Raw genomic sequence first — 18,572 nt, forward strand, 5'->3', positions numbered from 1 at the left:
AGTACGATGACTGCTGCTTTATATTTACACTAGCAGCAATTGCAGTGTTTATATTTAGACACTATTTTAGACTAATTTTTCTTCAGCTTGCATTAGCATCACCTTACGACATTTGGACTAGAGGTTCTGCTTCATTTGAATGCAAGAAAGAGCCCTTGCATTGTGTCCCTTAATACTGTTGCTGGTGTCGACCATGTCCCAGGCCTGAAGGTTGGCAAAATATCAAGTGATTTAATCAATTATTTCTTTACTTCTCCAGTACTGTTGGTTCTTGTTTTTTCTCCTCTGCAGCAAAACAGCATTTATTTTATATGTATATACGTTATAACAGCACTGACGGATTGTAACAAATCTGACAATATCTCTCACATCAAGTCATAGGATGGTGACGTGAAGTTTAATGTCTTTTTTCTGTTCTTTATATCCTTGCAAAAGATTCTGGATATATTGCTTTTACAAAATTAGGCAATAGAACCAACATGAGGTTTATGTAGTGTGGCTACACCTCCCGCTTTGTCATAATCCACAAAACTTCTGTCTTTACTTGTTTATTATGTTGATAAGTCCATGTAATATCTTCGCACTGAAATGATCTTTACATCTTTATTTTCATCTCAAATAGCCCTTTTCAGTATGCATACAGATAAACAAGGGGAATAATATGAGACAATCGCATGACTTGCACCTCTGGCATTTTGACATTCTCACTGGCAAGTTTGATGTTTATTTTTCTTCCATTTGAACTCCCTTTTATTCACACTGTGACTTTGACTTATGTCATCTAAAAACAGACTGACCCGACAGAGGCTTCATATGACCATGATCAGTGTGGAAATATGTGTGTGTGTGTGTGTGTGTGTGTGTGTGTGTGTGTGTGTGTGTGTGTGTGTGTGTGTGTGTGTGTGTGTGTGTGTGTGTGTGTGTATGTATGTATGTATGTATGTATGTATGTATGTATGTATGTATGTATGTATGTATATATATATATATATATATATATATATATATATATATATATATATATATATATATATATGCTTTTGTGTGTGTGATAGAAAGGGAGTGTGTTTGTGGATGTGTACTTGTGTCTTTTGGTGCTTCTATGGACATCTCCATATTATCAACTCTTATTCTGACTCTAGACGAACTTCAAAGGGCTTTTATAAAATAGCTCTCTTATTTTCCACATTTATACATTGGTTTATCCCCCAAGATTTGATTACTATTCTAAAGGCAAAATTAGAAATGTTTTAGTCTTGTTGTTTGGTGTTTTTTCTTTCTGCTCTTACATGACAAGTGACAGCCAAAACAAAAGCATAAAAGCAGATAAATGAATATGCTGCCAAATAAGGAGTTAAAATGGCACTCCCAGGAGGGTAATTTTGAGATACTGACCTCAGAACAGCACCAGACAAATGGCCTCTGCCAGGATTGTACAGCAACATTTAATTACACAATATGCATGAATCCTTGCTCTTAGTCTGTCACTGCCAGGCCACAGACAGCAATGCAGGACGTCTGCTGTCTTTGAATAACAACAATCTCCTACTCAGACAAAATTGAGATGCACATTTTTCATCTTAACAGGACTCCTGACATTTTCCCTGTTCAGTTGAACATTTTATTTATCTCGCCTACACTCAGAACTACATGTTTTTGTTAGGTGAATAAAGCCACAGTTAAATATCACTGAGCGTGTTTGTCTGCTGAACTTTGCTGCCTTTTCAGTCTTTATAGTGACTCATATGGCTAGGTGACATTCTGAAGGGGGTAGAAATAAAAGTGAAGATGGAAAACATTGGTCACACACGACTTCAGGTTTATGGGTAACATTTAAGTGGGTGATCCATAAAAACACTGACTAAATGATTATTTGCCCTGGAGGCAGAGATGTTGTCAGTGATCTAATTTAAAGTGCAGAGCAGATTTTGCACAGACTACCATGTGTGAGCAGATTTACATTTACATCAGTTAAGGTCCTTATGATTATCAACAACTGTGTAGTTTCATATAATGCTGATGCATTATATAAACTATTGCCCCAAAGGAGAGCACACATCTTGAAAGCTCTGGCTGGGCAGGTACTAATGGTCCACGCATGGTCTGCATTTGCGTCTAGTCAGGGCTCTTTCAGATTAACAGGAAGTATTAGTCAGGTCACGACATTCTAATCTCTCCATAGGAGACTCAACACTGTGACAGTTACCAAAATGTCACAGTTAATGTGACCTCCCTGCATCAACATCACACAAAAAGTAACAGCAAATCCTGGTAGCTGCAAGTAAGAACATGCTCCCAAGTTGCATTCCCTTCAGTGACTATTAGTTAATGTTGCACAAACCTTAGAGAGTTTTAACAACAATGCTGGTGCAAACTATTAACTCTGAAAAAGAAGCACACTGAGTCACAGTTGAACCCTTTGCATCAATTCTGCAATTAGATTCACGCTGCCATCTTCAACGACCTCATTATACAACAGTGACCTGGAACCAAGAGGGAAGCAGTTTTTCATTAGCATAAGCTGAATGTTTTATTAAAGTCACTGCCTGGGCTACAGGTGCATTATCATCCAGACCAGTGCAGACGATGGTGGAAATCTCTCTTTTCCACAGTTGATTTCATGCATCTATGGCCTCTGAAAATATTCATAAGAAACTGTCTGACAGATATTTTTGAGTAACTTACTATGAAACTTGGTAGTAGTGTGTGTATTGGCATGATTAGCAAGGCTATGTTACCTCAATTTCCCTTCCAGCTGGGAGATGTAAGATGATTATTAATCTTGGCTGGAACACACTTTACATCTTTTATCAATTTAAGTTTTACATTAAAATAAAAGCAAAGAGTTCAAAAACCAATTGCAGGAAATTCAACACCAAAAAAATAAATAAATAAATTTCCAGGGTGATTGCTTTGCCTCCCTTAGTGCTGTTTGTCAGAAAGCTAGCAGAGTCAAATAAAAGGGCGCTGCATCTCCCCTCTGGTAAGAAGCACTTCACCGTCTGTCTCAGGGACAGTCTCGCTTAGCCAGCCCATTCTGTAGTACATCCAAGGGATAACCACCTCGCCTCTGTGTGCCACAGTGGTAAACAGTGTCCTCCTGCTCTCTTAGTACTGAAATATCATTGGGAGTAGGGCTCTGGCTGTAATAAGCCTTCAGTGAGCATCACAGTGTCCAAAATTTGACATGGCATGACAAGAGAGTCTTTTGCAGCAATTGCGTCTATGTCACAAAATGTTGTGAGGTAGCGTAAAGGAAGAAAGCCTTAGTTCTCTCTCGTCATTGTTGTTTTTCAGTCTGTACACATCATAATGCATTAAATCCATGGTATTTCATTTGACTCCATGAAATATGTCATTTGATCCTCCTGTGTTTCAAAGGCATCTTTGGCTAGCCAGATTCAACATTTGGATGTCGCTGAATAAATCTTTCTCAGTCTGGATACACTACCAGCTTTCCTCTTGTGCCACCCTCTGAAATGTCAAAATGTCAGCTTGGTGCACGAGATATTACATAATCTAATAGGCAGCTTGCCGTGAAGTTTGCTGTGCGCGCTTCATGCTTCCAACTCCTTCATACTGTGTGCTGCAATGAATAATGTACCCACCACTTGAAAATTGCAATGGCTTTAGAACAATATTAAAGATATTGTTTGGTGCTTTTGGACTTTGACAGAGCAATAGCTTGAGTGAAGATTAAAGTGACTGAGACTCTTTTACAAATTTGAATCAATCAAAAACATGCTGACAAGATGGTACATAAAGTACAGAACCATTGGAATTAATTGTGTTGTTTTGTGTGTGAGCACTACAGTTTGTTTTTATTTTGGCTAGATGTATTCTTTACCAGTTCAGTTGCATAACTTACTAAGAGCATGTGGTAGGGAAGAAATAAGAGTGTAAATCTAGAATAGCTGTAGGCTGTAGCAGCATTAATGCGTGTTTATCATGCAGGAACAGTCACTTTTGTCTGCAGACCTTAGCATATTCTCTATCTGTTACCTACCTTTGGCACTTGTTTATCAGTTGCACTGGGCTACCACAGTGAAGAGCCAGCAGGATCACTGGAATAATTAAAGGTCAACAAGCAGTGCGAGAAATGAGGCCGATGTTAATGAGGCCTGCATGCCAGGCAAGAAGACAGAGGAGGGAAATGGCAGGGGAAGCCAGGCTCAATGTACAGCAAGCATTTCCATACCTCCCATCTCGGTTTGGCAGCACGTCTATTAAATATTAATGACACAATTCTACGATGCTGTTGAAATTACCTGTGGACACCGTGAGACAATTGTTAGTGGTTGTTTAAGAAGAGGGAAATCCAAGAGTTTGAGAGTGCTATCAGTTGATTGATTTGTTAGTATGTAGGGAGGAGGTGTTGTTTCCCCTGAGTGTAACCCTCATACAGCATTATAGTGTCCAATACAATGCACAAATTTCACAAGTATAAGAAATAATGCGAAACTATGTTTTTCTGAGAACACAGAGCTGAGCAGTAGGCCTGTTACATTTATTATCTTACTCATTTTGAGGTCAAAGATTTCTCAGTTGCCAGTTTAATCAACAATCGAATCAATCAGGTACAGCTATTTATGTGTGGTCATTTGTATCAAAGTGAAAATTATTTTAAATTTTGTTCAGTCTTTGACATTGCATAGATAAGAAAATAGGAGTTGAGCATAGTCTCCAAGTGTCTGTCTTTGTGTGTGAGTGTATGTGCACGTACCACAGTATAAGTCTTGCACTTTGTGTCGCGACTTCAGATTGTCTGCCTTGCCTTATAATCTCTCTGGCACTGCCTCACCTGCCTCAAGCTCCCTGTAAGGGCCTCCCAGGGGTCCCTGTGTCCTGTCAGAGTACCACTGTGCCTGACTTTCATTAGCCAACACCCCACAGGCTCTGTCACACAGCGTAAACACACCCCAGCGACACACGGCAAAATGGAGCTGCTGCTGCCCAGACTCACAGCAGGGGGCTATTTTGTCTTTGTGGTTGCTAGCAGCATTGCACAGCATTGTTGTTGGGATATCAGAATTTTGCCTAACAACATAAAAATATATTGACACAGCTCCGATACTGTGGAAAGCAAGAAAAAACAACAACCACCAAGCCGAGGATATCATTCTTGACATCCTCGGCTTCGTAGCGCCTTCTGTTCAGCTTTGAGTCAGCTTTGTATTGAATTGACTCCTTGTGCCTGTTTTGTAACCGGTTTGCAAACTGGGATCCACTCCACAAGTTTTTGCACTTGTTGCAGTGTCAAAGAAAGCACTATCAGAATTTCAGGTTGTCGTGCAACAGTGCTGTACAATAGCTCTCTATCGACCACACTGGACTGCATGTAGGAATGCTGTATCAGAGTTGCTCATCACATTTGAAGCGTAGAAACCTGCTTCTCTTGCCAACAGCGTTTAATTTAGCAGATGGTGCTGTAAAGGGGTTCATAGAGGAGATGGATATGCGAGTAAAGGTTGTGTGGCCACCAGAAACATAGCCGAGTGGCCTCCTTTTCAGTCGCACTCTCTCTGTCTTTGTATATATTTGAAGCAATCTCTCCATGCTCAGTTGCATCTTTCTCTCTTTCCCTTTTTGTCATTCTCTGGTACTGCTGTTCATCTGTCCGTCTCGTCTGTTCCTTGGCTCGGTATGCCTACACTTGTGTGTATGTGTGTACGTTTGTTTCTTTGGGGTCATGGCGGGGTGTGGATTTGTTCTATGGGGTTCATGTTGTGGGGGATAAGTAGGGCATGCATCCAGGAGGGCAATGCTTCAGCAGTTACACGGAGTCACTATGTACTCCCATGACGAGCACCACACCACCGCCTCCTACTGCTGGAGTGAGAGAGGTAAGGGGGCTTCTGCCACAAACATATCAACTGCTGTCCTCCTGACTAATTTACGTTCGTCCGTCCGTCAGTCAGTCAGAATGTCAGTCCGTCCTGTGGCCGTGTCTCTGAAACACACCGAAAAGTGCCTGCTCCTGTCCTCGAAGGTGTAGAAGTGGGGCGATGCTATCTTTGTAGCAGTGTATAGTGAACGTTTTGCAGGCAACATACTTTCTGACATATAGCACACTGTGTGGTCAGCAAGTGCTCATAAATATTGGATGTCTCTTTTTTTTTCTAGCCTGTGTAGATTTTATTTTTGTCTGACATACAAATAAGCAAATTAACGGAAGCTAGTTTGCAGCTCTCATCCCTGATTAGGCTTTTTGTTTTTTTGTTTTAGAACTGCTCAAACACACAAATGAATTGATAAAACAGGATTGCTTGGTAGTCTCTGTTCTCAACATACTTTCAAGTGCTGTTCAAAAATGCATCCACTGAGCATCTGTTAAGATTTAATTCATCTTAGCTTGATGTGTGTACACCGGGCTTTGCAGCCATCTGCAGTTGCTGTTACATAAAGTCTACACTTTGTGTAACATTAGGCTGGAAATGCAGTACTGCACACTTCCTGGCTCTGAATAATTCAGAAATGCAGCAATACAGAAATACTTTCATGATGGAGGCTTTAAGTACACAATGGAGGACCTGAATGTGTAGCACTCAAATAGAGTCAAGAGGGTTTTGAATTGGGTGCAACTGCTAGTGAGTGTGTATGTGCGCGTGTATATGTGTGTTTTTGTGTGCGCATGTGTGTGTGTGTGTACGTGCATCATTGTGAGAGTTTGCCTCCAGACAACTAAGTAGAATTTTGTAAGTAAAACCAGTACAACCTCTGTAAACTAAGACATAATTGTGTGTGTATGTGTGTGCGTGTGTGTGTTCAGGATGTGGTGTGACAGTATGTTTCTGTCCAGCTGTCTCTTTGTAATTATTGGTCACTTTCCTTCCAAGTGTATCACGTCTGTTCAGTGGCATTTTTGTCCCAATGTTTTACATGACGCACAATCTGCAAAAAATTATTTTTGACTTTTCAAAGAATATTTGTCTTCTGCGTGCATTATCACTCTCTGCTCACTGTATGCTCTTTTTTCTTTTTAACTGCGTGTCCTCTCATACCTCTACTCTTTCTTCCTTCTCGCCATGTTGCTGTTCTCTTACCACTCTTTTACTGTTGCCATACATTCCTACCCTTCAACACTTTCTCTTTCTCTCTTTCTCTTGTCATTGCTTCACGTCTCTCTCCTCTTGCATTGTTTGGGCCTGTGCCGTGCCTCTGTGTTTGGCGGCTATAGAGAGTCGTGAAAACTCCTTCAGCCGCTCACGCAGTTCCAGTGTGTCCAGCATTGACCGGGACACCAAAGAGGCCGTCACCACGCTGCAGTTTGGAGAGTCCTACGGACGCAAGAGTGATGCCCTGCCCACCCCATGTCTGTGGGTGGGCACTAGCTTAGGTGTGGTCCTGCTCATCCCCATGTCAATTCCCACCGACCAGGAGGAGAGGATGGAGGAACCGGTTACCATTGGTCCTAGCGGTAAGTACCAGCGAGACTGGGTTTTGTCACAAAAGTGTCACGAACCTTAAAAAGGTTTTTTCTCACTTAAGTCATAGTTGTTCACATAGTTTTCCTGCTCAAACAGCGATTATTACCAACATTTCTCATGTGCTCAAGCTGCCCTATTTACAACCTCTGTAGAACCTGCTTGTTACTCTGGCGTGGCAATATTGTCACAGGGTTCTCTGATCTCAACAATATTTTGATGACTTTTGATGATTGTCACAACTCTAAAATAAAATGTAATAGATCAAAAGCTTTTCTACTCCCTAAATCAAATGCATTAATGTGTAAAAGAGCATAAATGACTCTTAGCTTTGTAATAACAAAATTAAAACAAGTATGTAGTGAAGTTAAAATGTTCAGAAGGCAGGCATTTAAAATAATGAAATAAAATCTAAATATGACATCAGTTATGTGCTTATTTTAATCATAGTAGTATTTACAGACTACTCACTACTAATTCCAATCCTAAACTATGGAAGAAAAATAAAAATGAATCAGTATCATATGAAAAATGTATTGTTCAAACAAGATGTTTTTCACATTATGGTGACATGCAGACTTATCACATTATAACAATACACTTTTCTAGTTACAACAGTATACTATTTAACATTGCCATAATGTGAAACTCGTATTTAAATGAAGTGTGTGGAGACGGGATAAATTGTGGAGTTTGTCTTACATGCTTTGATCAAGTTCTGCTTCATGCTTTGGCTGCATCATAGAGAGATTTTGCTGTTATTGAGCACGATGGATGATATTGTTAAAAGTATGCATCCTCAATGAAAGATTTGTTTTACAGGTTATCACAACATCATCCATCGAGCTCAATCACAGCAGAATCTCACCTTGTCTCAAACCAAGTATAAAGTAGAATTGAATTAAATCATGTAAATTACACATATTCCTCAATTTTCCCATTTTCTGCACGTTGTTCAAATATGACTTTTATGTTTTTTTTACAAGTTATCACAGTATAACAAGAGATGTTTATTGTTATAGTGTATTTGTTTATATGTCATAATAATGTTTAAAAAAACATCTTATAACAATAAACTTTTCACATTATAATGTGATACAGATCTGTTTGCTTTTTCTAGTGTGGCAGCAGTACATTTCCAAAACAAATCTAATAATCTATATTACATTTAGATTTTGGACCATGTCTCTTTTATTAAATGTTTCTGCTAATGTGTGGATTTGACACTGTGATAATATATTTTTATGCTCCACGTGACAGGCAAAAAGCCTTGTGTGAACTTTTAATCTTTGAATTTGTTGGCTGAAAACATAATGAATGGACTATACTGAGCGATCTCAATTTCCCTGTTGTTTAGCAGTTTGTCATTAAACTTCCACAGCAGGGCTCCATGAGAATGAACTGAAAGTTAAATGAAGCCTCTTTAAACTGCAGGCCTAACTCAAAATGGTAATCAGTTTTAAAAGAAAAAAAATGTCCAGATTACGTGTGTTCCCATCTTTAACTATTTCACATATGACAAAGATGCTTTTGACCTCATAAGAGTGACTAGTGTTGCAAACTTTAAACATGCATTAATTGACTTTAGACCACTACGGCAGCGCAACAAAATGGACACAATATCAAGTTTGTATGATGACTTCGGTCTGAGATGGCTTGTCAATACAAGTGCTTTCTCATTACACATTGTCTCATCCCTCATAATACTTATACTTATAGTATTAACACTGAGAACACACGTAAAGTGAAAATGATTTTCATCTGTATAAGAATAGTAAAGTTTATTTCCAACAACTGCAACATTGCTAGACCAAAATGCTCAAAATGAAATAATTAGACTTTTCTAATCAATGGATAATGTGATTCTTTTCTTATGTTATTATTACATGCACAAGCAATTTATCTATGTAACAAATATGTAAATATACAATACACTCACATTGAAAACCAGGAGACTGATCTGTGTAAAATTATCTTTCATCCCTATTCCACCCAAAATGTCTGTAATTGGCATGAAAGGTCTATTTAGACATCAGAGAAAATGTCATGTTGTTGCAGAGCAAAGCTTTTAAAATAAGAGCAGGTCATTTCCTGAGGAATAAAGTGCACTGTGTTAAGCTGTGAAAACAACATTTGGTCTTACTCATACTTTAAAAGCTTCTAAGACCTAATTTATTTCAATTAGGTGGAATTTGTCGTCATGGAAAACTTTAATGAGAATTTGCTGTGCGTGACCTTGCAAAATACTTCCTTCTGTACTCAAGAGTAAGGATAGATTTGCAACCCCATTGTTTTTGCCATCTGACTAAATACAACAAAGCTATTCATACATCCATTACTAATCCAGAAACCCTGTGCCATGTGGAGAAAAAGGTTTCCTGCTCAAAGTAAAAACACTCAAAAATCCAGGCCCTTTGATGCAGCAGTGGTTCTCCTGAGACAGAACGTACAAGAAGAGAGCTTATTACTGGAGGGTCATAGATTCAGCTTCACAGCAAAATTGTAGGACAGAAATGCAAGTATTGTTAAAATCTCCCCGTGTGTTCTTGAAGTGCTGCTATGAATTTCCAATGGCTAGTGGATAAATTTATACGGACCAAATGTTGTCTTTAAAAAAATACCTGTGCTCTGGTGTATGTGTTATAGCCAGCAAAAGATAACAAGTCATACTAGGCTCAGAATATGAATACATGATCATTTGTGATTGTTTAACCCTCTGAACCCGCTAGCGGATTTGAAAGGCATGTTCTTTTTGCAGAATTGCCAAGTTACACCTTTTATCACAGCCAGAAACCGTAAAAACAGAACGACTAGTTGGACTTTCAACTTACTGACAGTCCTTGAACTGCTCATCTGTGACATGCTATTCTGTGAGTAGTAAAATGTCTATAGTATGTGCAGTTATTATTTCTCTCGGTTTTGGAAACGCATACAGGCACTTTGGGCTGCACAGTGGCTCAGTGGTTAGCATCATCACCTTCCAGCTAGAAGATCCCCAGTTCACATCCCTGCCTGTGCCTGGGATCTTTCTGTGTGGAGTTTGCATGTTCTCCCTGTGCATCTCTGGGTTTTCTGCGGGTACTTCGGCTTCCTCCCAGAGTTCAAAAACATGGGGCTGAAGTTAATTGGTAACTCTAAACTGTCCATAGGTGTGAATGTGAGTGTGACTGTTTGTCTCTATATGTAGCCTTGTGATAGACTGGCGTCCTGTCCAAGGTGTGCCCTGCCTTCACCCTCAGTCAGCTGGGATAGACTCTAGCCCCCTCGTGACCCTAATGAGGATTAGGCGGTGTATAGATAATGGATGGATGGATATAGGCACTTGGAAAAAGGCTGTACATGTTGATTCCCAGTCCTTTTTTCCAATTTTTATAAAATAAAGAGTCAAGAAAATTCAACATTCACTGTTTTTTTTCCTGATTTATGGCACCATAACTGTGTTATGTTGACTTTTTCAGCTCTCTCTACTTCTAGCCATGGTTCTGCTGTTTCCATAGCGATGCAAGATTTTATACTACAGTGAAAAAATGAGCTTCAGTTAAAATGTGACGCGAGTGAAAAACGGCCCAAAACTGCTTGTGGGTTCAGAGGGTTTTGTAGCATCATCCATTTATACTGACATTCTCCATGTCAATTAACTTTATGCGACAAAACACATTTGGTATTTTCAATGGAGATGAGTGAAAAGATATTTTGCATCCAGCACCTTCTTGGCCTGTCGTAGCGATGCTGTTGATTTCAAAAGTTTAGTCTTTCCTCTTGAATCTGCCCAAACACTCCTAGGAGCGGTCCTCATGCTGAAGAGCTCTGTGTTGCGCTTTGCCTTCTTGGACCTCGTGGGAGCTCTCATTCAGAGTCCCTACGAGGTTTGGCGAGACCTCAACGCCCCCGAGGACCCTGACCGACCGCGAAGGCGCAAGTTGGTCCACTTCTCACCATCATCTTCCCAAGACGCCTGCGGAGACGGGCATTTGGCAGTGGTTTGCTCTGAGAGGCAGGCCAAAGTTTTCTTAATGCCCTCGCAGTCTTGCCTTTTTGTCCACAACATCACAGAGTCGTCCTTCGTACTGCGGGCCGATGTGGTGTCTGTGTGTAACAGTGTGTGCCTCGCCTGCTTCTGTGCCAACGGACACGTCATGACGCTCAGGTATGACCACTCATCAGAGTTCTGCATGTGTGTCTTACATTTGATGGACTTATTAGATGCTTGTGTTGAAACTAGTGTTTTGAGCTGAAGTTTCCACAATATACTTTAACTTGTCTTTCTGTGCTGGTGGGTGTTTTTGTCTGCAGGTTTTGGCTTACACAAGAACTACACAAATAATTTTAAAATAATTGAGATCCCAGGATTCACAATTAAGTAGACTCGGTTAAGGGCACATTGACCTTTTGCATTTAGAGTGCTTCCTCTGATGCATCAAGTAAACTATGTGCAATTCACAGATAAACATCAGTAAGAATATAACAGACTATAATTATTTAATTTTAACATCCTGTGACTAAAACTCTTTTTTTTTCTTGTTTTTTTTTTTTTTGTTCAAATACACCTCGGGATACAGATGAGAATGCTTTCAGTGCCAGTGACACATAACTGCATGTAGAGAAACTCCTCTGTAGTTGGCTGGAAGCTATTTGGTGGCACCAGTTGTCTGGTTTTATTTATACCTCTAAGAATACAGTTTGATGTCATGTGATCAGATGGATGTTTTATTTATAGCTGTAAGAGATTCACTGTAAGACCGAAGGAAGTTTTCTATCCGTTAAAAGTTTACTAATTAACTGTTGTTGCTTTTATTTATTTATTTATTTATTTATTTATTTATTTATTTATTTATTTATTTATTTATTTATTTATTTATTTATTTATTTATTTTATTTATTTTTTTTACAAAAAATTGGATGGAAAATAAATATATATAATTGTTTGGCAAAAACGTGGCTCTGGCATGTGGTGTGGTCAACATGCAGGGTATAAATGACCTCATACAAACATTTCTGATTTCTGACTTGTCTTTCGCTCTCCTTCTGCCCACAGTTTGCCCAGCTTAAGACCACTGATGGATGTTAATTACCTGCCTCTGACAGACATGCGCATTGCAAGAACCTTCTGCTTCACCAACGGGGGGCAGGCACTATATCTCAGCTCCCCCACAGAGATCCAGAGAATCACATACAGCCAGGAGATGTGTGACAACCTGCAGGTCAGCGCTGCAGTTTGTGCGTGCATCCTGTCTATCTATGCATCAGTCTATTTGTCTGTGACACACAGCATCTATTTTACACTTATTTGGTTTTATGAATCCCCTGCCTTCGTCCTGAGTCAGCTGGGATAGGCTCCAGCTACAACCCTAATGAGGTTTAAGTGGTGTATAGATAATGGACGGATGGTTTTATGAATGACTTTCATGCATGTGTTGATGCGAAGATAAAGATTTTTCCAATTTTGCATCTGTGTGGGTGACCAAAAAATTTTGCTTGACTGACAATTTGAATTATCTCACATTTTGGTTCTGAGGTCAGAAAAGTATTGGTGCGGTAAATAAGCATGGGCCATTATGCCCACCCTTGGCGACACCCAGAGCTGACAGAAGCCATTGAAGTGAAATGTCACACTTGTCATATGTGGTATGAACCCTGCTGGGTTCAATACGGATATGGTTTTACAGTGTGTTTGTGTGCGCATACACACACAGTCGTATTCACATCCACAGATGCTTATTCCTAAGACCCATCAGCACACAACTGATAGCCATGTCTGTGGAGCCACTAATGTGATGCTGCCATAGTGCCATCTACAGGCAACGGTGGTTTTTGTTTGTTGGTTCTGGTTCTCCCCAGTTACGGGGGAAAGTAGTCTGTGTATGTAGTAAAATTCCAGTAGGACCAAGTTTGTCAAACGGTTATGGGTGACCCATAAACAGGTTATAGTTCCTGACGCAGCGGTCCTGGGTTCGAATCCAGCCCATGGCCATTTACTGCATGTCATTCCCCCAGTCTTCTACCCACGTTTCCTGTCTCTCTCCCCACTTTCCATTTCCTCCTGTACATAATACAGGAAGAAATGACCAAAAAATAACTTAAAAAAAATAATAACTTTATCAAACATTTGTATAGGCAGCAATGCGGTTTTCGTAAAGGATCATAAAAGTAACTGACACCAAAGATAAATGTGATGCTTTGTCTCCGACTCACTTCAGTGTTTACTGCTGTGTGAACACTCATTTATGGCATTATACCTCTTGTGCAATGGTCAAGATTTTGTTGTTTTCATTCATTGCAGGAAATGCTGGGAGAGCTATTTACACCAATAGAAACACCGGAAGCCCAGAACAGAGGATTTTTGAAGGGCTTCTTTGGAGGAAATGCCCACACCTTCGACAGAGAAGAGCTTTGTGCGTTTGCTTAGTTTTTTTGTTTGTTTGTTTGGGTTTTTTGTTTTGTTTTCTTAATAATAAACAAGAAGATATAAATGATTGTAGCCTTCAAAGGTTAACCTTACAGTTGCAGTAAAAATGCCACAGCCATTATCCCATTTACAAGCCTTATCTCTAAATCGCTGTCATTCTCGCTGCTTCTTTTTTCACCTGACGTTGTGGACAGTTGGCGAGGCAGCAGCTGGTAAGGCTTCTCGGAGTCTGGCGCAGCACATCCCTGGGCAGGGAGGGGTGGAGGGCATGAAGGTTGCAGCGAGCGGAGCGGTGGGCGAGCTGGCACGGGCTCGTATCGCTCTGGATGAGAGAGGCCAGCGGCTGGGGGAGCTGGAGGAACGAACCGCCCTGATGATGACCAGTGCAGAGACCTTCTCCAAACACGCTCATGAGGTGAAATCAAGGCCACAAATTTATGCTCAAAGCTGTTTCAAAATATGTAAATGGATACTTTTTAAAGTTAAGACTTGAAAAAATAATTATTCAATGATTGTCTATTCATGTTAGTTTTCACAGTGTTAAGGAGTATGAATTTGTTTTTGTACCATTAAAGCTGCAATATACGTTAAATTCCCCTTAAAAGAAAGAGAAGCTTGATTGTTCTTGATAAATTCACCTGACTTCATTTTCATGGCAATGCACAATAGTATGAGCAAACAGATGATGTTATTTATTTACTCTTACACTACCACACTGAGGTTTCAAAATGGTGCATACAGCAGATGAAAAAAGCTGTGTCATTTCAAAGAAATCTGCTCCAGCAGGCGATGAAGCTGTGATAACGTTTTGTTCCTCATCAACAACAGACTGTGACTTTGTCTTTTTACAGCTGATGCTGAAGTGCAAGGACAAGAAGTGGTACCAGTTCTAATAGCAGGACGGAGGGCTGAAGCTGCCCTTGGGCTGCTGGGAACTTTATGCCGCAACGGGACTTTCACTTAAAAAATGAAAGCAATTAACAGAGAGACACAGGAGTGACTTTGTCTTTATGGCTTCTGACTGTACAGCACTGTCACATTGCTGAATGATGAGGACGGGCGAGTCTCTCGTCTAGACAGGCAATGATAAGGACAGAGGGAGAATGGCGGCATTTGAAAGTCTGAAGATGGAACTGGAAAAATCCGACATGTTTGCGTGTGTGTGTGTGCGTGTGTGTGTGTGTGTGTGTGTGTGTGTGTGTGTGTGTGCGTGTGTGCGTGTGTGCGTGCGTGCGTGCGTGCGTGCGTGCGTGTATGTGTGTGTGTGTGTGAGTGGCTGTTTGTCTGAGTGTGCGCTTGTGTGTTTGGGTTTTCTGGACCTTACTGTGTAGATACTCAAAAGTTAAGAAACCAACAAGAAATGCATGAACCAACAATGGATGACTATTAAAAATATACAACTGCCATATTAAAAAGCAGCATGCTACTTTAACAGGAGATTCAAAAATAATAAAAAAAGTTTTATTTATGATGTAAGCCAACAACAGAAACTAGGAAAAACTTTATATTTTTTGAGATATTGACAAAAACTATATATAAAAAGGGAAATGTATACCTGCATTGCTATTAAGCCAAAATTTGTGTTACTTTCCCTTTTTTATTTTTACTTTTTAGTTGCCTTTATTTTCTTTCTTAGTCTCAGCAAATATTACTTGATACAATATAAATGCACAGTTAACTTTCTCTTCACACACTTAGAATAATGCTAAAACTTTGTTCTTACTTCAATTACTCTGGGCTGCACAGTGCAAATATAAATCAGTAATATTAACACTTTAACTCTGCACAGTCTAATCACACTGACCTATTTTCACTTTTCGGCTGCTGCTGCTACTTACAAAAGCATTAAATGATGATGAGGGATATCTCGCTCCCCAACTGCAGTTGTATGAAAACAGAGATTGGAGAGATTGGAGAGATTGGCGTGAGATGTAAGCCAATGCTGAGAGAGATACAGGCAGATTCTGAACAGTGTGTTTATATCTATAGTATAAACCTGTGTACTATTCATGTGCCATAAAAAAAACAAGATGGATGAATCCACTCACTGCAAACTAACTAATAAAGAGCTAATAAGTGGTAGTCATCACAGTTTCCCTGTTAATCACAACAGGTGAGACATAACACTTGGAGGTGGTCGTAGAGGGCGTACATCAAAGTTAAACAAGTCAGTTTTCTTTATGAAAAGGAAAATATGAGGGTGTTTTTATTTACTTTACTTGATTGTCACTGGATCACCATTTGAGTCTTTAGCTGCCTTTGTCAGATGTACGAGTTTAGTGAGCCATTAGGTCGTGTGTGTGTGTGTGAGTGAGAGTGAGAGAAAGAGTGCCACAAATGTTCAGTCGGACTCTTTCTCTGCCAAAGCAATCAAAAATGAATGACACCCTCCCATCTCTCTCCACCTCAGTCTTGTGGTTTGTGCATTTTCAGCGTTAAACCCGAGCAGTCCTCTTTTCATAATGACAGACGATACTCATAATGACTGTCACTGTCTGTGTGACGGGAGAATGAAGAGGAGTTGGAATCACATCTGTTTAATTGCTACCGACTCCCTTATGAGTTGTTTAATGGTTCAGGAGAAGTAACAGTATTTTTTTCTTAGTGATGTTCAGATGTTGAGTCAGTGAAGAAACTATGTACATGTGTAAAACATTTGCGACAATTTCAACTGAAGGCAAATATGGTCTTTTTCTTTCAATATTGTTCTTGATGACTATGATATCCTTGTGTCGCAGTCCTATATTTGATGGTAATGGCCTCTTAACTGAAGGCTCTTGTATTTTAAAATCAGCAAATGTTTCATGATACATGGTTGTGTATCATATTGTGATTGTGTTGTATGTCAGTGGGTAGCCACACAACACGGACAAACAGCATTAAGTGAGGAGGATGTTTTGTACTTGTGTATTTGTCTGTAATTTGAACTGATCTGAAAAATCAAATGGAGGCTTATTGAAATCCATCTCTCACACATTAGGCCTTTATGCACCTGAGCATCAACACACATGAAGTACTGCACCTTGATCATGTTGACATTGCTCCCGCATAAATAGGCACAGCGACACACGCGAAGCTTAAAAGAATTACAGACACAAGTGAGTCTGCATTGCTAGTCATTTCTGCCTGCTTTCTGTCAGGCTGCTGAGACATTCCTTAGGCTTGAACATCCTTCAAACCCATTTATTTTAACTCAGTTCACCTGAAATCCTAAAGCCGAGCCACGTGGAATTCAGGAATTACACATGATTTGATTCAATAGGGTGTCTTAAACATGTCAAAATAGTAGTAATGATACATTTCTCTCCTATCTCTGTACCGTCAATGAGATTTGTGTTCAGTGCAGTTCTTTCAAAGGCAGAGAAAACACACAAAAAAGAAAACAAAAAACAAAACCAAAATAAAATTTTAAAAAATCTGACTTCTGCTGACAGGGTGTTTTGTTAGTATGTTTTTGGTTTGTATGTTTTCAGTTTTTATATTAACTGTACAGTTCAATCTTGGGTGAACGGTGAAACAAAAAATGATAAAAGATATTCTTGGGATATTTTCTCTGTATATGTTGTACCTGTTACTGCTGGTACTGTATCTGGTATTCTGGCTCTGTCTAAATCACTGGAACTATGTAGTTCTTCACGCTGTAGTATGCTGAAAAGGCATTTATTTGGTTTTCTCAATGATGGCAGCAAAGTTTGTCTTATTTAAATGGATTCTACCACTTTTTGTTCTTCTTGATATTATACTAGTGTAATAGAAATTACTTGACAAAAAAGATCTGAAAATATGTTGATGCAAAAGCAAACTGAAATAAACATTGATTGATGTACACAGCTGAGAGCTCTGCTTCACTGGTCCCTAACCAGAATCAACTTTTGTCATTTTTGTTAAATGGACGACATGTTTCCTACTGAATGCAAAATGATTTGTTGGGCATGTGGGATTCCTAGTTTCTAGGGCTTCACATAGATGCCCTTTATTTTCTCTCATCAATCAGCCATGAAAGTAAAGCATGATTTTATTATAATTACAGTAAATGTCACTTTTACCCTTTCAGTGTACACATACATATGTCATTTATTATTTTTTTCATTTATTTAACTATAAATCTTCCCAAAAATATGCCTAGAGTTCAGTAACCACCGTTTTTCCATTCTCAAATATTTTTTACTAAAGCACTCCAGTAATGCATGAGTACTTTAATTTAATACAATACCTCTATACTACAATAATGTCGAGGCAAACCTTGCATATTACCCTGGCCAGTTTACTGGTTAGTGTACAAATTAAGATTTATTATAAAAAAATATGAGTTATTAAAATATTCTGTTATAGATTAAATCAAGCAACGGGATAGAAAAAATACATATATTTAAAATACCTTCAACTTGACCGGTAGTAAAATACTACATATTAAACACATAAATGCATCAGCTTTAGGAGCTTAGGAATATGAGAGAAATTTGTATAGCTGTGAAAGAGGTAATTCTTGTGTACATCTTTTCGATGTATTTACGTTTTTTATTGTCGTTATTTTTAAAGTATTTTAAGCAACTTTTTCCTTTAATAAAATACTTTTACAGTTTGTGATTTTAATTCAAGTGAACTATAAACTATATGAATATTTCACTATCACGACACACAAGTCATTATTTCACAGTGTAATCATGTGCAATATTTTTAAAAGCAAATCTGCCTCTACTTATTTGTCACTAAAAAGAAATAAAAAAATCCGCCTGAATAAA

The 18,572-nt window shown here is 39.1% G+C and overlaps 1 protein-coding gene across 22 annotated transcripts in view; it reads left to right on the forward strand.

Annotated features, from left to right (window-relative positions):
- The window catches only part of stxbp5l (syntaxin binding protein 5L), a 150,818-nt gene extending 133,162 nt beyond the window's left edge, over positions 1–17,656 (forward strand). For 10 of the 22 annotated variants that reach the window (XM_035950486.2, XM_035950488.2, XM_035950487.2 and 7 more), the window contains 7 exons: positions 5,739–5,843; positions 7,178–7,417; positions 11,208–11,571; positions 12,460–12,625; positions 13,705–13,816; positions 14,025–14,245; positions 14,682–17,656. In XM_035950486.2, coding sequence (XP_035806379.1) covers positions 5,739–5,843; positions 7,178–7,417; positions 11,208–11,571; positions 12,460–12,625; positions 13,705–13,816; positions 14,025–14,245; positions 14,682–14,723 — 1,250 coding nt within the window. In that variant the 3' untranslated portion in view covers positions 14,724–17,656. The remainder of the gene's footprint in view (positions 1–5,738; positions 5,844–7,177; positions 7,418–11,207; positions 11,572–12,459; positions 12,626–13,704; positions 13,817–14,024; positions 14,246–14,681) is intronic. The other 12 variants (XM_023275193.3, XM_055014965.1, XM_055014968.1 and 9 more) reach the window with 2 other exon arrangements.
- Positions 17,657–18,572: the final 916 nt, after the last annotated feature.

This window comes from Amphiprion ocellaris, chromosome 11 (assembly GCF_022539595.1).
Source record: "Amphiprion ocellaris isolate individual 3 ecotype Okinawa chromosome 11, ASM2253959v1, whole genome shotgun sequence".
Classification (NCBI taxonomy): Eukaryota; Metazoa; Chordata; class Actinopteri; family Pomacentridae; genus Amphiprion; species Amphiprion ocellaris.